General features: G+C 29.0%; 8 protein-coding genes across 8 annotated transcripts; 6 read left to right on the top strand and 2 right to left on the bottom strand.

Moving 5' to 3' along the window:
- Window positions 1–645: 645 nt before the first annotated feature.
- Window positions 646–1,386, top strand: GO595_002013 (replication protein A, subunit RPA32; the record flags this gene model as incomplete). The annotated part of the gene is made up of 1 exon (XM_067914876.1): window positions 646–1,386. The coding sequence occupies one exon, from the start codon at window positions 646–648 to the stop codon at window positions 1,384–1,386; it is 741 nt and encodes a 246-aa protein (XP_067777699.1).
- Window positions 1,387–2,154: 768 nt separating this feature from the next.
- Window positions 2,155–3,483, top strand: GO595_002014 (CAMK family protein kinase; the record flags this gene model as incomplete). Its single annotated transcript, XM_067914877.1, has 1 exon — window positions 2,155–3,483. One exon carries the CDS (start codon window positions 2,155–2,157, stop codon window positions 3,481–3,483), a length of 1,329 nt encoding a protein of 442 aa, XP_067777700.1.
- Window positions 3,484–4,030: 547 nt separating this feature from the next.
- GO595_002015 (uncharacterized protein) lies at window positions 4,031–5,806 on the top strand (the record flags this gene model as incomplete). The annotated part of the gene is made up of 1 exon (XM_067914878.1): window positions 4,031–5,806. One exon carries the CDS (start codon window positions 4,031–4,033, stop codon window positions 5,804–5,806), a length of 1,776 nt encoding a protein of 591 aa, XP_067777701.1.
- Window positions 5,807–15,941: 10,135 nt separating this feature from the next.
- Window positions 15,942–16,901, top strand: GO595_002016 (KH domain containing protein; the record flags this gene model as incomplete). Its single annotated transcript, XM_067914879.1, has 1 exon — window positions 15,942–16,901. The coding sequence occupies one exon, from the start codon at window positions 15,942–15,944 to the stop codon at window positions 16,899–16,901; it is 960 nt and encodes a 319-aa protein (XP_067777702.1).
- Window positions 16,902–17,143: 242 nt separating this feature from the next.
- Window positions 17,144–17,855, top strand: GO595_002017 (RibD family protein; the record flags this gene model as incomplete). The annotated part of the gene is made up of 2 exons (XM_067914881.1): window positions 17,144–17,401; window positions 17,460–17,855. The coding sequence occupies 2 exons, from the start codon at window positions 17,144–17,146 to the stop codon at window positions 17,853–17,855; spliced, it is 654 nt and encodes a 217-aa protein (XP_067777703.1).
- A 1,150-nt stretch (window positions 17,856–19,005) lies between these two features.
- On the bottom strand, window positions 19,006–19,875 carry GO595_002018 (C2 and GRAM domain-containing protein; the record flags this gene model as incomplete). The annotated part of the gene is made up of 1 exon (XM_067914882.1): window positions 19,006–19,875. One exon carries the CDS (start codon window positions 19,873–19,875, stop codon window positions 19,006–19,008), a length of 870 nt encoding a protein of 289 aa, XP_067777704.1.
- Window positions 19,876–20,969: 1,094 nt separating this feature from the next.
- Window positions 20,970–21,284, top strand: GO595_002019 (60S ribosomal protein L44; the record flags this gene model as incomplete). The annotated part of the gene is made up of 1 exon (XM_067914883.1): window positions 20,970–21,284. One exon carries the CDS (start codon window positions 20,970–20,972, stop codon window positions 21,282–21,284), a length of 315 nt encoding a protein of 104 aa, XP_067777705.1.
- Window positions 21,285–21,483: 199 nt separating this feature from the next.
- GO595_002020 (uncharacterized protein) lies at window positions 21,484–22,689 on the bottom strand (the record flags this gene model as incomplete). The annotated part of the gene is made up of 1 exon (XM_067914884.1): window positions 21,484–22,689. The coding sequence occupies one exon, from the start codon at window positions 22,687–22,689 to the stop codon at window positions 21,484–21,486; it is 1,206 nt and encodes a 401-aa protein (XP_067777706.1).
- Between the last annotated feature and the right edge of the window lie 326 nt (window positions 22,690–23,015).

The following is a 23,015-nucleotide window of genomic DNA, read 5'->3' on the forward strand; positions in this document are numbered from 1 at the left end:
TGCGATCCTTTTAATGTTTCAAAATAATATAAGCTAAAGTTCTTATTCATTGTGTTTTTCTTTATTCCAAGAAATGTACTTAAAATATTCGAATTGCAAATAAAGCCTTCAGAATTTTCATCCCATGAAACGCCAATATTCGAAATTTCATCTGGATTTTCTTTTGTGTAATTAAGAAGAAGAAAAACTTTTTCAATAAATCTTAACTTTTTATCATTTTTTATATTATTTAGAACTGTGCTTTCACTGTTTATTTTGGGATTGGAAGTAAGCATAATATATACAAATAGCATTTGCATTGATGTGATTTTCTTGATGGGAAATCAATAAATAAATTATAATAGAAATAAAAGTTCTCGAAAGTTCATCTGGCCGAGTGGTCCAAGGCGCTAGTTTAAGGCACTAGTCCGAGAGGGCGTGGGTTCGAACCCCACGGTGAACATTTTTTAATAATTTTCTTTTTTATTCATATCTGATACTTTTGATAAATTTTTAAAATCTAACCAAAAAACCCAAACAAAGCGATTGATATTCTATACTATCAGATATAACATATTTTTGTTGAATCAAGTCATAGAAGACCGCCAAACCGTCGTTTAAAAGACGTTAATAATTTTTTTATTGCGCTAACTCATTTTTAAACAAATGGAAGGAGGATTTGATTTAAATGACAGACTTCCATCAGAAACAGGGGAACGCCTAACAGTTAAAACAGATGACGCAATTACACCTGTTACAATTAAACAACTAATAGATGCAAATTTAGAACCAGGAAAAAACATTCTTATTGATGGTGTCCCTAGAAAACAAGTTAGCATTGTAGGGCTCATTGAAAGAGTTACAGATGATGCTATTGTATCATATTATGATGTGAATGATTCTACTGGCATTTTTCAAGTTCAAGACTTTACCAAAGATATGGAAACCCTAACAGAGTCATTCCAGCAAGGAACATATGTTTCAATTGTTGGTAAGATTTCGTTTTCTGATTCTGATCGACAACCAATAATTTCTGCATTTTCTGTTAAAAAAGTTGTTGATTTCAATCAAATACCATGCCATTTACTTCAAGCATTGTTTGTTCACTTGCTAACTCTTCGTGGACTTCCATCAACATCTGCTTTTGAAATTAAGGGCAAATTATCACAAGGAAGCACTGTTAGTAGCTTAAAGCCAACTGAAGACAGTTCCTCGGAAGAAGTTTTGTGCAATGAGGTCCTTGAATTCCTCAGAATTAATAAGCAAATTGATGGAACTCCAAAGGAAGAAATTGTTTCACATCTAAGCTCAAGGTTCTCAATAGAAAATATTTCATCAGCATTATCTACACTGGAATATCGTGGTGAAATTTACACTTCAAGTCCAAACAGGTATGTAATTTGCTGAATAAATTTTTTTTATTGTAATTTCATTTTCTTTGAATGGACAAATATTAAAAACCACATCAATTATTTAAAACAGCATTTGTGCTTGCATCTGAAATAAAGTATTCAGAAATAATTATAATGCTTAGTGAAAAAAAATTGTAAAATTAAAGTTTGTCAAAGCCAAAAAATTCATTGAGAAAAATTGAATTAAGTTTTTCATTAACAAACTAAAATATTTATGTTTCAAATTATCGATGTTTATAGAAATTAAACATGACCTTGTAAAACAGGATATATTAAATTCGATGCAGTTAAAAAATGATTTGAAAAGTTTGTTGGTTTTCTTTTTTCAGGGTACCCCAAACAAGAACAGTCCAGAACCGGAAACGATTAAAAATAAAATAAAAAAAATTGTGTGATGTAAAAAAGACTTTTTCTGTGAAATATTTCATTGAAATTTTTGGCAACGGCAACGTCGTTTTCATTATCAAAGATTATTATGAAAATTTTTCATTTATTTTTATCATATGATTTACTCCATTCCTTTTTTCATGTCTCTTTTGTGTTTTGAGGAAATTTAATTCTTTCTTTAACTGAGAAAATCCTAATTTTTGGTTAAAATCAAATGGCAATTTTGAGAAGAAGAAATACGATAGAAATTGTGTTAAACACTTCTGGAATTCAGAGTGGCATTCGGTGTCATGACCGTTTTGATAATCGATTTTTGAATAAATTACATAAATGTTTGAACGCTGTTTATTGAACAAAGTGCATTTTCAAAATCTTAATGAATAAAACGGAGCTCAATCCTGGTTTCAGGATTGGAGAATTTGTCATTGACAAGAAAATTGGAGAAGGGTCGTTCGCGATTGTGTACAGGGCCAAACATGTTGTTTCCAATAGTGCTGTTTGTATTAAGGCACTTCCAAAAGAAGTCATTTCAACACCAATTGCTAAGACAAGGCTCCGGCGTGAAATTTCTCTTCTCAAGAGAATGAAACATCCTTTTATTGCTCAGTTTTTTCAATTATTAGAAGATGATGACTACTTTTATATCGTAATGGAATATGTAACCAACGGTAATCTATTAGAGTATGTTAATTGCGTTGGTAAGCTTTCCGAAGAACAAGCCAGAAAGTATTTTACCCAAATGATAATTGCTTTAGAATATTTACATAATGAACAAAAAATTGCTCACAGAGATATAAAATGTGAAAACATTTTACTGGATCGGAACAACAACATTCGAATTATTGATTTTGGTCTAAGTAATATGTTTTCAGAAGATAATCCAAAACTCAAAACTGCATGCGGATCACCGGCCTATGTTGCTCCCGAGATGATAGAAGGTCGAGAGTACACTCAAACAACAGACATTTGGGCCACAGGAATCTTGCTTTATGCAATTGTTGTTGGATATCTCCCATTTGATGACAATGTAATCCAACGACTTCTTCAAAAAATAGTTTATACAGACGTTGATTACCCATCTTTCTTGTCCCCGCAGCTTGTTGACTTACTTCAGAAAATGATATGCAAAGATCCAAATAAAAGAATAACCATCGAAAAGATCAAAGAGCACCCATGGTTTTCTAAGTCTATATACACTCCTATGATGGATGCCATCAAAATGTATGTATCAAATAACGTATATGATAATAATATGCATCAAGGTGTCGATAATTTCATAGATAAAGAGATTGTAGACAAAATAGCATCTTATGGAATGGATGTACATCAGTTACATAACGAATTGCTTACAAATTCAAATACAGATTTAACAGTATTATATCAAATATTCCTTCGAGAAAAGGTCATTAAGAACATTGGAAACTTAGTAACATCACATCAAAATATGGTCCGTTTCCAATCTTCAGTTTTGATCAACACCAAACAGAAAACGCCCGAACCCGAACAAAAGGTACCTTTTGTCAGGAGGCCTGTCATTGCGCGTGCTGCAATCGCGTCGCCGAGTCCTCAGCCTGGAGTTTTGAAGCCAGCAAGACTAGGGGCACCCCAGAGCGTTAACTCGCGGCGGTTATCGCGACCTGTGGCTGTGATGAGAAATATCCCCGTACTTCCTAAGAAGAACTTCGTGGATTATAATTTTATATAGAATCGATTTATTAAATGCAATTCAAATTTAACTATTTTCAAAATAAATAAAAAAACAAAACAAAATATTTTAAATCTTTGTGAGTAAACAATGAATTTGTGTGAATGTAACTGTAGTAATAAGCTCCTGAAGATATTGGTGTGAAATAAATTGTTGATTTGAATATAAATTTGAAAGTGTTTTATATTTGAAGGTGTAATATATGTTGATGGTGGCATGTAATTGGAAGAAATATGATATTGACATAAAATTGGCTTGTAATGAATATATATTTGCAAAATGAAAGCGATTGGACCACAAAAAAACTGTCAGGTAATTATTTTGTGTAAATGATTGAAATAATGATGTAAAATGTATACAAAAAGCTAGCGAACGTTTTACTTTGAATGCTCACAAAATGGATATAAATATTTATCAAAAAGTATTATCGTTATTTAACACGTGGTGGTTTTTTGCCGACGGTTTATTACACAAAAAATATTTTGTGGACCAATAATAAAAAGTGACTCAATTTCAAGCGTAAAACGAATATTCCTTCTCCCGCAACATGAGAGGTAAATTATCGTTTAATTTAAAGCCAATGAGTACATACAAAGGAAATCAATATGTTAAACCGACTGTTGAACAAATTTCTTTCAAACTTGATTTTTCAAATTTAACAGAAATACATACTGTTATTCCACCAAACGCTGATGAAGCATGGAAAACAATTTGTGATCCAGCAGAGTTTGTAACATTCACAGATTTAGTCGACAGAGTTGAAAAATGTAAAAATCCAAGTCATATTTTGTCAGTTTTCGATATCGAAAATCAAATGTACGAAAAAAGTTTATTGACTATCGAACTCTCAAGACATCTTTCATATATTTGTCGTATAATTCCACCAGCTCAATTCAAGAATTTTTTTTCAAAAACCAGACTTGACGTTAACAGTCTTCTTTCTTCTCTTAACCAGAACGAAGCCACTTGTTTTAATTGCTCAATTCAATTATTATATCGAATTATTTCTGTTATACCAGAATATGAACAAAAAAAGATGGTTCTCAAATCGTTTGCCAAACTTCTTATTCCTCATTCTCTCGTTGAGAAACGTAAAACCCGTTCATATATTACTTTTCTCACTTTTCTTCCAGTCAATGATAGTAACGGCATCAAACAATGGCTTTGTGTACACCGAAATCTCAACAACTGTCGTACATATCTTCGCGGCGGTAAAAACGATGTATTATCCAATTTTTCACTTGATCAATTACGACCAGTCATAACAGGAAATCAAATATCTTTTTATCCTAGAAACGTCACAAACGCTCAAGCACTTCTGTCCTTCGAATTTATCACAGAGGATGGTGCTCAATTTTGGGAAGATGCGATATCCAATACTTTTTCAGATCCTCTTATCTGTTTTCTTAATTGTATTCCACATGTAATGCAATACATTAGTGAAGTTCCAGATGATTTCTATCAACAATTTGAGAAGATTCTTGAAGCCTCAGATATGGATCTCGTACGTGGGATTTTTAATGGAATACCAGCTACGCTTTCAGGTGATGCGAAACAAGGTGTTGATACCATTCTAACTATCCTAGCAAACTGTGGGACCTTAGCCAACTTTTTTAGGTCCGCATACGCTCAAGCGGTTGAAACGACAATTTTTCCGTCAACAATTTTCAGGGAAAATTCACCTGCCACTTTTTGCAGCACCTTAACGTTCACCCAATTTGGCGATGAATTTTCCACATCTTTAATTTATGCCTTATATTCGAAATATCCCAATTTAGAAGATGCCATCAATGCTATTATCAACTTTGATAAGCCTGTACCACCAATTCTTACATTCATATTTAGTTGTGCATTTCGATCAACTCGGCGAAAGTTTCCAGATAACCTCACACCTCTTATTGCAGTTAATAGTATTCTCATGCTTCGATATCTTTTACCTAAACTCTCCATGATCTCAAGACAAGCATCGCAATTTGGTCAACGAATTTTAAATGCGTTTGTTTTCCATAAAGTACCTGATGATCCACTCAATGAACAAGTGTACCGGAAGATAGCGTTGTATACAAGTAATATATCACATCCGAAGAAAGTTGGGAAAAATGAATTGCCGACTCCGCAAATATCGATTGTGTTAAACATGTTTGTAAACAACTCAAAGCAAATAATGGAGGAATTGAACACTGTCCTCGAAGGAGAGAATCAAACTGTTTGGGGAGTGCTAGAGTTTTTGGAGAATATTTTCGCTGGCGTAGAAGAAAACTATGAAACATTGATATCTAAGTCAACGATTTTCGGTGTGCAGCAGGAGAATGCGAAGAAATAAATGAAATATTATGGTGCGTGTGAAAAAATTGTTTGTGTTTAGACAAATGTATAAAATTCTTTAATAAAAATAATGTAAACATATGCTGAAATGTGTAATAATAAATTATTATAAATACTTTTTAATGTGTAAATGTGTTTTAAAATTGTTTTAGTTATGGAAAACCAATTAGTTTTGATCAATATATTCTTTTTGGGGTGCCTCAAAAGTGGTTACGACTTTTCGTCTAATGGTTACGCTTGAAAACTTTTGTATTTCTGCTCCCTAAAAGGTTTTTTTCGGCCAATCGGACCAATTTACTTGGACAGTAAATTTTAAAAAGACAAGAAGTGGTACCTCAATTTTTAGATTAAAGATTATGCCTTATAATTAAAACAATAAAGAATATTTTATAAAACTATAAAAATATCGATTAAATTTTATTGTTAATTTCTAAAAATTTAAGTATTTGAAATTAAAGACCACCGAATCCAATGTTATCATCTATTTTGTTTAAATTTTCATATTAATAATAAAATTATCTTCTTTAAAATCTTTAGCAAAAGGATCTTCATCAATATTTGACATATATTTATCTCCAACAAAAGCACTATTATAACTTGTATCATTTTGCTCAAAGTCATTTGATTTTTCTTCCAAATGATTCTTATTTCTAATATGAACCAACAAAATAACAAGTAATGTCACAATTATAATAATAATTACAACACAAACAACAGTTATTATTATAATTGTTTTATTATCTTTTTGAGGTGTTTCAATTTGAGTAATAAAATGAAAGAAATTGGAATAAAAACTATAATATGTTGAATACACAACAATAGTGTAATTATAATATACAAATTCTGAATATATGTAAGTATATGTAGAATCAATAATGGAAAGAGTATAAGAAGCAAACAAAGTTGAGTCTTGTATCATTAATGAATTTGTAACTGATAGATAATATGTTAAAACAAAAGAATGTTGAATTGTTATATCACTACGAAAAGATTGTGTAAAAATATTTGATTTTGTATATGAAAATGATACTGAAAAAGTATTTGATTTAATAAATGAATTCGATTGTGTAAATGTATTTGATTTTGTAAACGAATTCGATTGTGTAAATGTTAAAGTTTCTGGAAGACATTCATCAATTATTGTACCATTATATTGACTGAATGTTTCACTTTGATATGTAGAGAGTGTCATAACAGTTGTAGCTGGAACAAAGGAATATTTTCAAAAGTTGGTTCTGTATCACCAAGAAAGAAAATACAATCTTGGAATACACCATATCCAATACTTTTAATATTTTTTCCAATTATAATTGCTTTTAAATTAGTACAATCACAAAATGAATATTCTGGAAGCGAAGTTAGTGAGTTAGGTATTACTATACTTTTTAATGAAATACATTTAATGAAAAACTCTATCGCCAATTCTTGTAACATGTACTCCTATAATAATCGACTCTAAATTACGACAAGAATTAAATGCATAACTATTAATAGAAGTAACAGTACTTGGAATTTCAAATGTTTTATTTTCAGCTTTTAATGGATAACAAATTATGGAAGAAATAGATTTACTATAAAGAATTCCATCATTTGCTAAATTTGAAAAATATTGGTTATCTTTAGAGACATTCACATATAAAAGGTTCGCACATTCCACAAAAGGATTAACACCAATCGAAGTCACCGAAGTATGAATTGTTACATACGTCAAATTACATAAACAAAATGCATAACTTCCAATTGTTTTCAAATTTTCTCCAAAATTAAATGTTTGTAATTTATAAGCATTATAAAAAGAATAAGAACCAATAAATGTTAAAGAATTTGGTATTGAAACATTATATAATATAAAACATGCCTGAAAAGCATTGGAATTTATTACCTGAACTCCTTCATTAAGTATCAATGTTTCTAATTCATAACAACCTGTAAATGCACTACTTCCTATTGTCGTTACAGATCCACTTATTTCAGCATATTTTAAGATATCCCAATTATTGAAAGCACTTGATGGTATCGAAGTTACTTCATTAACAATTAAATTTATAGTTTCTGCTTTGTAATCTTGTGTAAAATCTACAGAATTAGAAATAATAAGAGTCCCGTTAAATTCTTGATATGAACAAGCAAAAAAGAAAGCAAAAAGAATAAAAATTGATTTGCTCATAACTTTTTTTTGGGGAAAAAAATTGATTTTTCTTTTAGATAAGTTAATGATATTAAAAATATAGATCAGGATGGAAACATAAAAAGTGTGTGTATTTTGTTTATTGAAATAATGTTCAAGATAAATAAATGATATTTTGATAAAATTTTAAAATGAATTGTTTGAAAATCTGTTGTTTGGTAAGTATGAATAATAGCAAAGTAACAACTAAAAGCAATAAAAACAAATAAGATATGTGAAATAGATTCTGTTTGTTTGATAGATAGGATGGGTAATTTACCATCGATTGCGAGTAAACTACAGAAATTTGAAAAGTTCAAGCGAAGAAACAGTAAGTTACTTAAAAATGATTTTATTGAAGTAATTAGATAATACTGAAATTAAAAATGAAAATTTATTTATGAATGTATTTCCTGAAATATTTAATTATTTATTATACCAAATTATGATCAAAATTATCAAAATAATGATTTATATCAAAGAGATGGTATTCAAAATCAAATATTTTTAGTTAAAAGATTTGATAGTGATTCTACTTTATTAGTATTTATTAATGATATATTTAATAATAATAATCGAATTTTTATATATTCTTTTCATTATCATTGCGAACATCAAATTTTAATATTAGATTTAATCGATGGATTTCCTAAACAAAAAGTTATTGAAGAAATTTATGGAATTACATCAAGTGAATGGTTACAATCGATATTTATTTTGACAGTTCCATTACAAACACAAATAATGCAAAACTTCATTAAAATATGTACTACGATAAGTAATTTATTTAATAATGAAATTATATTTAACAAAACAATTTTTTCTAAATATAATAATATTTTGATCTCTACCATTAAACAACAACATTTATATAATTTATATAGTCAAGAATATATACAAAAGATATATAAATATTTATTCCGAATTCGGAATTAATTATTCATTAAATATTCATATTAATAAAGAACAATATTGGAAATTATCATCGACATTAGATTTAGATTGGAGACATAATATATTACGACCGAATAAACATTTTGATCAACATCAAATTGCATCATTATTACGTGATTCACGTGATCAAACAGAAGCATTACAATCATTTAAACAATTAAATTCAGGTACAACTAATTCAACAGAGACTACAACTATTGAAGATAATAATAAGAGTGAAAATGACATAAATATTGATGATTCTAAAGAAGATACATATACATATTCATTTGCTTCACCAGCACAACATATTAAATTAAATAATTCATTTCAAGGAACATTTTATCTTAAGAATCAAGTTTTTTTCACTCCAGATAATATAAATAATAATATTAAACATCCATTAATAGAAATTAAACTTAAAGATTTATATATGGTTTTACAAAGAAATCAATATCATATTCCATGTGGTATAGGATTTTTTTTTACTACACAAAAAAGTTATTTAATAATATTTTCGAATCAAAATATTAAGGAAACAGTTATTAAAATCCTTAAAAAATTAAAATTACCTAATTTAAAATATTTACAAACATCGAATTCATCATTATTAGAACAAGAGAAAATTACTGAAAAATGGGTTAATGGAGAAATTTCTAAATATAAATATTTAATCATGATTAATTTATTTTCAGGAAGAAGTTTTAATGATTTAACACAATATCCAGTTTTTCCATGGGTATTAAAAGATTATACGAGTGAAACTATTGATTTAAATGATCCGAATGTTTATCGAGATTTAAGTAAACCTAATGGAGCATTAAATGAGGATCGATTAGAACATTTAAAGGAATTAATTACAGAAATGGATGAAGAAAACAAATTTTTATATAAAGTCCATTATTCTAATTCATATTTTGTATCATATTATTTATTACGATTAGAACCATTTACAAGTATTAATATTAAAATGCAAGATAATAAATTTGATAAATCAAGTCGAATTTTTTCATCAATTCCTCATTTATGGGAAGCTATCACATCACCAGATTTAACCGATTATCGAGAATTAATTCCAGAATTTTATAGTAAACCACGATTTTTAATTAATTCCGATAATTTTGATTTAGGAATCAAATCAGATGGAAGTAAAATTAATGATGTCATAATACCACCATGGAGTAAAAATGCTTATGATTTCATCGAGAAACATCGAGCTGCATTAGAAAGTGATTATGTAAGTTTAGATTTACCTAAATGGATTGATTTAATATTTGGATATAAACAAAATGGGAAAGAAGCAATTTAAACGAATAATATATTTCATCCTTATACATATCCAATGAATATGACTAAACAAGTATTAGAAGATCCAGAAAAGTTAAATTCTATCAACAATTTAGTAAAAGTTTTGGTACAATTCCAAATCAAATCTTTAAGAATCCACATCCAATGAAAACTAATTTTTCGACAAATAATTTTATCTTATCTTTATTTACACCGACATTACAAATTGAAATAAAATCTAAGCTAATATTTCTTCGAACGACATTAAATAATATTTTAATTATTATTACATCATTATGTAAATTAATATTAAAGAATAATAAAAATGAAAATATTTTTGAAATTAGTTATTGTTTAACAGGATTTCAAGGTATTTCAGGAGGAACAATTTCATATCATTTAAAAAAGAATATTTTAATTATATCAACATGTAATGATTGTACATTTCATATGTTTCAAATTGATATTAATAATTTAACTATTAAATTAATTAATTTCACAACGACAATATTCATTAATAAATTCATTAAAAGTTACGAGTACAAATGATTTTGTTACAGCTTCACGAAATTATTCTATTATTAAATGGAACTTTACACAACAAGTGACAATGAAATTCCAAATTAGTGCACATCCAAGACGCTGTCAACCAAATAAACGGTCGTTTCAAATCAGAAAATCAATTTTTTTCATTTTCCAATGAACTAAATTTAAAAAAATATAAATAAAAAAGTATACACATTCTATTCAATAAAATTATCTTAACCAAATTTTGTTATCTTATTTTTTTATGAGCAATCTCCAAAATTTCAAAATGCTTTTTTGGGCTCTAGAATTAAATACAGAAGTTCAAATTCAATAAATATATAGAAATAATAATGGTCAATATTAATTTATATAATTTTTATATAGTTTTCATTCTGTTTTTAAGTTATACAAGATTTTCAATATCTATAGACCAGAGCAAAAATTCAAAAATCTGTCTTTGCAATTTTTTATAATTTATATGTTCTATAAATAGGATAATTCTTGAAGCAATTTATTCATTATTGGAGGCTCTGGACAAAGAAGAAAAAATGACTTTTTTGAATTAATTTTGCGGTTACAAATCCATCAAGATTCGTTCCTCCACGATTGAGCGATACTCACAACAAGGAATCTCAAAATTAAACAGAAGATAAAAATATTTTAAACATTTTTAAATACAACAATTCTTGTATATACTGGTTTAGATGTGGTTAATTGGTATCCATCCAGTCTTTGCTTAGATGACCGTTTGTGTATTGTATCGTACACGAATTTAAATTGGAAAGTGATCAAATTCAAAGGAAATTTAAAAAAAAATTATTATATCTTCATAAAAATTTGTCTACTGTTCTTATATGTTAAAATCTGACATGTATTATATACATTACAAATAATTTTAAAATTAAAAAGAAATCTATTATAAGAGGGAAAGTTGGTTGACAGTGTCTTGCACATCCAGCGACGATTATTGATTTTGATATTGGTATTGTAAGTAATGCATTAATTTGTGGTTATAAATCACGACAAATTTCATCATTTGATTTCTTAAATGGTTCTTATCAATATAGTTATTCATTAGATTATAATATTTTAATGTTAAAAATTGGTGCATAGCCTTGTATATTGATATGTTGTGAAATTATTAAAAATAAAATTTTGAAAATATTTTCATATGGAATGGACTTAAATATAATTGGAGAATTGGAAATTCAAAGTCCGAAAATAAAGAAGAAATAAGCTTTAAATTTTGAAAATGATTCAATTTGATACAAAAACAATATATATATATATATATTTAATATTAACAAGCAAATGGAAAAGTTCAATAAATGAAAAAACAAAAAATAAAATTTTTATATACAGAAAATTATATCACATTTTTGAAAAATGTAAGCTTTGGTAGCTCAATCGGCAGAGCGCAGGTCTCATAATCCTGAGGTCGTGGGTTCGAGCCCCATCCAAAGCAAAATGGATCATTTTTTGTTTTTTTTCCCCTGAAAATGCAGCTATGTGCTCGCAGGAAGGAAACATAAGTCCTCAGCCAGGAGGGATACGAATTTGAGAATCCACTAGATCGATTATCATCTAATGATTCAGAAGATCTTTTGACTTTACCTACCCCAGTTGACTCTACTCCTTCTCTCGCACATTCTACACCCTTAGGAGCATCGATATCTCCAAAACTTGGCCCCAAAGTTTTGGAATAAGATATCATCTACGCCGCTGATAAAACCACTTTTGACCATCTCAAAAACCTTCCAAATGTTAGACTATATAAAGAACTTTTTCTTAGAAAACCGGAAATTCTTGACCCTGATCTTTTAAATTCTGAAGATTCCGATGATTCCTCTGAATTTTCTTCTAAAAAGACAAATAGCAGCGAGATTCAGTCACAAAACGATCAATCTTTAGAATTCACAGATAATTCTCTTAGAAATCCAGAAGATGATGACGATGAAAATCCAATTCAATTCAATGTTAACATTCAGACAGTCGATGAAGTCAATGAACAAGAAGATATTTTAAATAAAGTTATCAACAAGCTCAAAACAATCACAGATATCAAAAAACTCAAAGAATACATTGATACGCTCAACCAATCAGTTTATGACAACTATTCAGATTTTGATATAATGGAATTTAAATCAGCATATGATTCTGAGGAACTGGTTCCCACGAAATCTAAATTCTAAAAACACAGTCAAAATGTTAAACAATAACCAACTTCAATTTTATAATGACAAATGTAACAAATGGAGAAGTAAATATCGAAACCAGAACGTTAGTTTCAAAAGATTAAACAAAGCACAACGAAAAACTATTCAGCCCCAATTTTAATCAATTTAATATTAAATTCGATGAGAAACAAATCATAAGAATAAAAACTATATTTATATCAAAATAAAATTATTGAAATCGACAATAATTGATTACATTTATAAAATTATAGATATTATTAATACACATCAAGAAGATTTAAACAATAACCAAAACGCATTAAATGTTATTGTCAATATTAAAGAAGGTTTAATCAAATCATTAAGTAAATATAGTCAAGATGATTCAAAAAACATATTTAATATTCGATCAGTTGAAGATATAGACAATTTAATTAATGAAAACAAAGAACATCAGGAAGAAAGATTTAAATCGATTATAATAACAATACTTAGAAATTATATTGATAAATTAAACACAAATGATATAAAAGGACATGAAAAACTACGTAAATTATATGATGAAAATTCTAAAAGATGTGTTCGATGAAAATTATTAGCCAATACAATACCTTCATGTGATATACCAATCGAACAACTCGAAAAACATTTCAATAATGAATGGGCTAATAAAGAACATATTATAGAAGATTATACATGAAATTTACCTAAACTTTTATCTAATAAAGACAATAAATTTATTATTTATTATATTACAGTTGAAAAGAATATCATTAATCCAATTAAAATTATAGACAATTTATTTGCATGTGGTCCAAATGAGATTCCTAATTCTGTTTGGAAAAGTAATCCAATAAATACAGCGATTTTATTATCTCTAATTATTAAACGCATTATTAAATTTTAAAGAATACCAGAACAATGGTAACGATCCAAAACTATTCTAATATTCAAGAAAGATGACCCATCAATATCAAAGAATTGGAGATCAATAAGTATTTCAGATACAATTTACAGAATATTTACTACATCATTAGCAGATAGTATCCAAATAGTGAACAAATCAAAACATATTTTCTCACCACAACAAAAAGGATTTATTAAAGGTTGTAATGGTTGCACTGAACATACAGTCACAGCCAATGAATTAATATCTGATGCTTATAGGAAAAATAGGAATATTATCATTACAACTCTAGACTTTGCTAATGCATTCGGTTCAATTCCACATAAATTAATCTTTAATAATATGAAACAATTAGGCTATAACAATAATTTAATCGAAATTATTCATTCTATGTATCAAAATATTTCCACAAACATTGTTATCAATGGAATCAAATCAAATGATATCAGAATAAGAAGAGGAGTCAGACAAGGATGTCCTCTATCGCCTCTTTTATTTAATCTTTGTCTCGAACCGTTAATTAGAAATATTAATGGAGAAAGGAATAGAACAGATATTTATATTCAAGAATTAAATGATAATATTAATATGAGAATTCAAGTATATGCAGATGATGTAATGTTAATCTCAGATGAACGAGAAAAAATGGTAGAATCAATTAATACTACAACAAAATATTGTAATTATGCTAAAATACAATAAGCACCACAAAAATGCCAATCATTTTGAGGGAGTGTGCTAACTGTACCTAATTTGTACCCACTTTTTGGGATTCCCACAATTCTCCACTTTTTGATTGTGATGTAATGACAACCGCCGAAAAAACAATTTTTTTAAAATTCCAAAAAATCCAAAAATTAAAAGTTAAAAATTTATATTTTTTATACCAAACTGTAATAAATTATGCAAGGAAAGACGTAAATGCACTATTAATTTCATATAAACCCTAATTTTGATGAAATTATTGAGCATTAAAAATTTTATTTCTATTTTCAAAATTTATACATATGGTTAAATTCCCCCCCCATCTATCAAAACATATAAGCTTCAAATTTTATTAAAAAAATTGATTCTATGTTGATAAAAATAATAACTTATTTTAAATTTTTTTAATGTTTCGACTTTTTGTATGATGTAAAATATTTCAGAATAATATTTTGACTTCAAAAGTGGCATCTTTGTGATTTCAATTGAAAAACGTTTACATTAAAAATAGTTGTTACGAAGTTTGGAAATTATAACAACGATTAATTATATTAATGCTAAAGATATTTATTTGTTTTATTTAATATTTATTTTAATAATTTGATATTTCAAAATAATATTTGGAAATTATTTAAATTATTTAGAACAGCACTTATGAAAGCATCTTCAAATGGTCGTACAGAAATAGTTAAATTACTTCTTGAACAAGAGAATATTGATATCGATGCTAAAAATATTTTTTTGTTTTATTTAAAGTATTTTTAAAAAATATGAAATTTCATATAAACATTTGGAATTACTTATAAACATATAAAACAGCGCTTATGATAGCATCAGAAAAGAAAAATGCAGAAATTATTCGATTATTTGCAGACAAAATTCAACATCATAAATGTGACGACATAATAAAATTAAAAGATTCTCAAGGATAAAAAAGGTAATATTTAAATATTGAAATAAACATTTCCTAAATTCAGTTTGTCTTCACTCATTATTATTAACTCATGAAATTTGATCAATATTTTTATATGAATCAAAATTGCTTCTTTCCCATTTTGTTTATATCCAAATATTAAATTAATCCATTTAGGCAAATTTAAACTTCCATAATCACTTTCTAATGCTGCTCGATGTTTTTCGATGAAATCATAAGCATTAATCCTGGACCGGTCTTTTAATATTTCCTATTCTTAAAGCATATTTCATTGTATAATTTTCATATAATTTGATGATAATTTTTGTGAAAAAAATGATGAAAAATTCATAACAACAAAAAATTATTTTCTATTCATAGTATTATTTACTCTTAATGGATATCTATGTACCGTTTATAGTTTCTATTAGACATTTATTTCTTTGATAAAATTTTATGAAATTACGCACGTTAAGCGAAAACCGTAGAAACTATAAACGGTTTTCTGCAACCAAAATGAAAAAAGAGCAAAAATGGAGCAGAAGAGGCGAAAGACTAAATATGCCAAATGTTCCATGTATTTTGCCTCCTGGCACGAAAGGGCCTCTTCTTCATGGGATATTACTTCGTGCAAAGCTTGAAGAAATTCAATATCAGTTAGCTAATCTCGAGAAAGAAACACCAAACATTGTTACGCATGAAAAGGAATTACAGAAAGAAAATACAATATCTTATAATTCGAGTGGATATCGTAATGATAATAATCGAAATCAAATAAGAGCTCGTGATTTTTTATTTAAAGAAAGAAAAAATTTAATTGGATCTATTGATAGTATATTTCCTGCGTTCCGTATCCCTGCCTCACTTCGAATTGCCTACACAAAATGTACTCGTAAATTTTATCTTAGTTCTCCAAACATGATTGGCTTTATTATTGGACCGCGTGGCGAATCACTACGTGCTCTTGAGAACGAATTTCAAGTCCGTATTTCTATTCGTGGGCAAGGCTCAACATTAAATGCGAAACATGAATCATCATATCCCAAAAACAATGATGAAGAGCCATTACATGCATTAATTGAGGGTGACACTGAGGGTAAGATAGATGAATGTGTAAAGAAGCTTGAAGTCCTCTGTAAACCGGTTCCTGATAGCGAAAACGAAATCAAAAAGCAGCAGCTAAGGCATTTGGCAATGCTTAACGGTGTCGTATCGGCGGAGTCTGCTTTTTCAGAGGAATTCGGTAAAAAATCAGACAAACCGCCGTGGTACGACGATACACTCAATTTTGTGAAGTCGTCAGAACTTGATGACGTTGTAAAGGAAGTAAGCATGATCGCACAAGATGATAAAAATATAAATACAGAAATTAATGAAAAAAGTAATGAAGATTATAGGTTCCAAAGATTTTTAATCGATTTAACCGAAAGAGATATATCTGCATTGGTACCTGAACCTAAAATTCCTGGACTTTAAAAACGTGTGTAATAAAATAGAGTTGGTTAAGCTTTTGAAATTCGGAAAATTGCATCATCTTTTGCAACACAACCTACAATTCATTTCACTAAAGTTTGAGCATATTTTGTTAATAAACTATTCAATTTTCAAAGGAACGATATATTTTTGTTAGGTCAGACAATAAAAAACCGTTCGGTTTTAACTTTTTAAATGCATGGAGGATTTCGAATTGAGCGCTGGATATCTTTGTTCACTTTAAAATGAGCAAACCTTATGTTATATGCCATATGCTGACTACGTTGGATGGTAAAATCGCAGGCCCTTTCATGAAGGATCCTGCTGCTAAACCATGCGCTGTTTTGTTCGAAGAAACACGTACACGTGATTACAAACTCAATGCATGGTGTTACGGACGTATAACTACAGATGAATCATATACCAAAGGTGAAAAACCAGAACTTGATGAAAATGCTCCTCAAGTTCCTGAGGGAGATTTTGTTGCCAAAGATAATTGCGATGTATTTTGTATCTATCGATATTCCCGGTGGTCTTGGATGGAAAAGTAACACAATTAAGCATGGAAAACGTCCAGAAGCACATATTATCGAAGTATTAGGCGAAGATGCTCCAAATTCATATCGTGCTTTCTTACGAAAACTTGGAATTTCTTACATCATTGCCGGGAAAGAGCACATGGATTGTCCTTTAGCTATGACTAAGCTTAAGAACTTGTTCCACATTGATACATTAATGGTATCAGGTGGTGGATACATTAACTATACATATCTTCACGCTGGAATGATTGATGAATTAAGTATAATTCTTTCGCCTATAGCAGATGGCGAAAATAATACTGTAACTCTCTTCGAAAAATCAGATTTTATGGAATCTAAGACATTTACATTTACTTTGAAGAGCGTCGAGAAACTCGAAAACAATTGTGTGTGGCTCAGGTACATGGTTAATAAATAAAAAAATTTTAATTATTATCTTTTTTACTTCTAACAATTGTGGAACCACTACAAATCATTTGCACTTCATGCTTCTGTATGTTATCTGCATTTACACCAAAATCCATTTTTTGTATCTTCAATTTTTCTTTATATAACAAGAAAAAATACTATCAGAATGAAGGTTTTAAGAATGAATTACAGTATTATCCTGCTAAAATTTATACAAAAGTTATACTCTTACAGTGTTTAAACAATCAAGTTAAAGAAATTTTTGAAATATCTTCATGTGTTTCTCCATTCCTTTGGTAGAAGTTTCGAAGAAAATTCAAACAATTTTATTTACACCTTTTTTCATGTAATGTTAGGAAATAATGGAAATATTTAACTAATTATTTCGACCGAAATAACAAAAATGAAAAGTAAAATTTTACAAATTTTTCATATATCAAAAAGAATATTTTTCGTATTTATTATTATTGTTCTATATTCGCCAAAGCAAACATTTCCTTTTCGTCGTTAATAATTCCGAGTATACAGTTACTTACCATACTTGGAATATGCGCATCGATATATCTCAAACATGGGACCAGTTGCCAATTGTTATCATTATTTCTAATTAAGAAAGCAAATATCAAACCTGTTTTTTGTTGTTGTTTCGACAATGGCAAATAAGTCAATTCGAAGTTATTCTTTGCATCAGTGATCCTTAGAAATCCTCCTTTGATACTTTCGAACGTAACTTTTTTATATGATGTTACAGTTATCGCAATAATTTTAACTTCTTTTGGTAACTTATTTAATTGTATAGTTATAACTTCATCATCACCAATAGCATCGCCTTTTTTATTATCGCCGGAATGTTTGATCAATCCATTTAACGCTGTCAAATGTTCATAATTAACTTTCGCTAATTCTAAATATATATCTTTTTCTTGCTTGTAAATTATACACGCTCCATCTAAATCTGTTTTTGTATCCCATCCAAGACATATGGAAATTGTTTCGGGAACATCGACATGATGAAAAGCGGCTGCAGACAAAAGAGTCATTTTAGTGCCTTGGTAAATTGTAAGGCGACGACAGAAATTCTTGTCGGGAGAAATGGTACGTGCGACAATGGCTGACAAGTCATCAAATGAATTAGATGGTTGATTGAAAGAATTTACATCTTAAAAATTGACTTTGCCAGAATCAAAATGTAAAGTGATGGGACATGATGATATGGTACGTGGACTAACATGGATGGTTGAAGTGTTGATAACTTTATATGAATCTGGAGATTTAATCTGGACATATTTATTCTTCTTGAATTCTTCGGCACCAGCAATGTTGAGTGTAATATCTCCATCATAGTCCGACGAGTGGATGTAAAAGACTATGAAACTTTCGGTTTTGGGAATGTTTTTGATTAAAAATTTTATAACGGTAGTAAACCCTGTTGGACCATAGTGGTCTGGTCCATCTGAGACTTGACACCATGACCTTTGTGTAGTGTCGCTACTTGTAAGTGGATATGAGTTTACTTGATCTGTTATTATGTATTGGAATGCGGTTAGATTAACAGGACTAACACCTTTAGGAGTAGTGGCTGGCACTGGGTATGTAAGGTATACATAAAGAGTTGTGAAAGTTTTGAAGTTTGGATCAGATGGAAAGTTTTCAGTGGGCAAACGATATTTGAAAACAATATTTGGTGGGCCTTTGGTGGCCTTTTGAACAGCAATAGGGAATGTGAGTTCTTGGTCGTTGTTATCAAGAGTTAATGGAACATCAGCTGACCCAAGAAAATCATCTTTTGACATTCGGTCATAATCATAAATTTTCAAAGAAAGATCATCAACGCAAACAAATGGTATCTTCATTGTGTTGGAATAGTTCGAATCCCAAACTGGATCCAAAGTTTTAAACATTGTCTTTGTTTTAGCGAGATAATATTCTTTACCTAATGCCTTTGATTGTACTCTAGTGTAAGGATCTGAGAGTCCATTAGGATCAGCACTCGGCAGATTTTCTGCAGAAGAAACCCAGAAATCAATCATTGATTGGAAATTGACAACCGCCAGTTTTTTGTGAACAAATTTTTGGATTTGAATCGATTATTTTCTTTTTCAAAACAGTGTTTTGAAATTTGACGCAATATTTTTCAGTCGTTAACTGTTCACTTGAGTTTTAAATTGTTTTTTCGACATTGAACAAAGTTTTTATCATTTTTAGATTCTTACATAAGCAGATTGATCAACGCGAATATTTTTGTATATGAAAAACAAAAAATATGCATTTTTTGAAATAAATTTCAATAATCACCCATTATATTCCATTTGACTTTTAAATATGATTTTATTTACATTTTTTCAAAATCTACAAATACCTACCATATTAATTTAATAGTGTGAAAAAAAAAGTCATCTTTACTGTGCTATTGTCATCGAAACTAAAAATTAAATTAATTTCATTTTGTGTTGTTAAATAACAGTAAAAATCAAAAAATACTGGAGTTTAGCTCTTTATTATTATATAATTTTGCAAAATCATATAACATATTTCCAAATCATTTGTGATCTAATTCCATTTATATAATTACCAAATTTTTCAATTATATTTGATTTGTTTTAATTATTTCTTCTTCTTTATTTTGAATTTTTTTAAATATTCAAAATATATATTGAATTTCGTCGAGAGTAAAATGCTGAATATACTAAATTATAGATAACAACATTAAAAGAAATTTGGAAATTTGGATCAAATAAACCCATTGTTTGTTGAACTGATAAATCTAGATTTTCTTTTTTAAGGCTAAATATGATTCGTTCGAGTGAATACAATATTACTGAATCATTACTATGTCCATCCACATTTGGCCAACTTTTTTCATAAATTCTTTATGTAAAATATCTGGGTTCTCTTCTATGATCTTTGGACGAACTTCAGCTTGGAAGATAAGGTAACCTGACCATGCACTCTTTGGCTTGTCCATCCACATTTTCCTAATGTGAACTCATAATAATACTGTTATTTTTACCCAGATTTTACCCCTTTGGCGAGGTTTTAACAGTTTTGATCGGCTTACCTTTGAAACAGAAATGTCGTAAACGTCTTCTCAAAAGTGACGGGAGTTTGGTCCGCCTTTTTTGAAATGGTACACTACCCAAAAACAAAGAAATTCTTCTGCAAATTCTGCAAGAAACACACCACAGTAAAGGTCACACAAGCAAGCCGTGGTGAAGAACGCAAAGTTGCCCTCGGTCGTCGTAGATATGATCGTAAGCAAGAAGGTTTTGTAGGTCGTGTTAAGCCATTCCTTCGTCGTAGCAAGAAAACATCAAAGAAGATTAGCCTTCGTTTCACATGCCAACAATGCAAGAAATCATCAATGTATTGTCTTGGTCGTCTCAGAAAATTCGAGTGGATGGTAGACAAGAAGAAGAAACACGCAGAGCCAACATGGTAAGCTTTGAATTTGCATAGTAAACATCGTTTTTTGGATCAATAAATTATCTCATACTTATTTTTGTCGTTATATTTCGAGTAGATGATAATAACTGAAGTAAATTTATAATTAGAAATCCAAATTTCAAAATGCAAAAATTACGAAATAGAAAACAAAATGCGGACACATTAAATGTATAAAAATATATTTTACATACATTTCATTTTATAAACAAAATCAAATGAACCAAAACCAAATAAACCACAACAACAGTCATCACAACGCTGTTATTCGTTACGACTTTTACACATTTCAAAAATCTTTTTTCGATTTTTGTTTTTCTATTTTTTCTATAACTTTTTCCCTTTTTGTTATTCTCCGTTGACACGCAATTTAAAATTTCTTCTTTTTCTTTTTTCAATTGTAATATTCTTTCTTCGAGTGTAACTCCTTCGTTTCTTAGTTCTTGTAGCGTTGTTTCCTTCGTCGTTATCATTTCGTTCATTTCCAATTTTTGTTGCTTCATAATATCAATGATTGTTTCTTCGTCATTTTTTACGATTATTAAATCTTTTTGCTCATTAATATGTTCAAGTGTTTGCTTTAATTGCATATTAATTTGTTCATCTTTCGCTATTTCATTTGCCATTTGTTCATTTCGTTGTTTTATCATTTGAATGTTATTCTTTATATTTGTTATCTCCGAAATTGACGTTTCTTTGTTTGCTGTTGATTTGATTCGGAGTTCTGTTTGTGCTTCATTCCATTCATTAATTGTTGGTAACTTGGAAATGTTTTCGATAATTTCATTTTTTCGAGTTTCAATTGTTTTGATTTCAGTTTCGAGATTTTGCTTTGTTTTGTCTTCGTTAAGTTCTTGCTGAAGTAATAGGCAATGAGATTCCTTTTGGCGAATGGCGTTATTGATGGAGGAGAGTTTGGACTCGATTTCATGAACTTGTGCTGAAGTATCTTGGGAATGAAGATTATCTAATTGTTGAGTAATGGTCTTAAGCTTAGCCTCGATTTCAGTATTGCGGGCGTCGTATTCGTCAGAATTGGCTTTTTCGGCTTCGTTAAGCTTGGATATTTGTGATTCTGAATCATTTATCTCTTTTTGAAGTTTGGAAATTATGGCTTCCATGGCTTGCTTTTGGTCGTTGACTTGTTGGATGGTATTTTTGATCTGAGTTATTTCTTGCGTTTTCTTAATTTCAGCTTTTGTATTGGAATCATTTGTAATTCGCTGGATTTCGGATGAACGTTTGTCCTTGATTGCACGGATTTGGGTTTCAAGAGTTTGAACTGTTTCGTCAGATATACTAATTGAATCTAAATCATTTCGTAATGATTGAATTTGTTTTAGTTTTGTGGAAACTTGTTCAAAATATTGCAATGCAATAGAATATCCAGGGTCTTGTTGCATGATTTCTTTAAATTTTAATAAATGTTGCGAATTCTTATTAATAAAACGAATTAATGAATCTATTTCTTTTTGAAATAAACGAATGATTTTCATGAAATCATCTTTTGATATTGTTTCATTGCGATCATTTTGTATTTTGGTAAGCTTATTGATAAATAATTTTTGAGATGTTGAAAATCGATGATTTTGTACAATAGAACTTTCTGCATCCGCTCGTACATCATTTACAAAATTGGCAAAATTGATTTCTTTCCACTTTTTTAATGCATCATCTAGGAATTCCAGAACTTCAAGTTTATTCATATCATATTAACGGTCGCAAATCT

Source organism: Histomonas meleagridis (genome assembly GCF_020186115.1).
Source record: "Histomonas meleagridis strain 2922-C6/04-10x chromosome Unknown contig_16, whole genome shotgun sequence".
Classification (NCBI taxonomy): Eukaryota; Parabasalia; order Tritrichomonadida; family Dientamoebidae; genus Histomonas; species Histomonas meleagridis.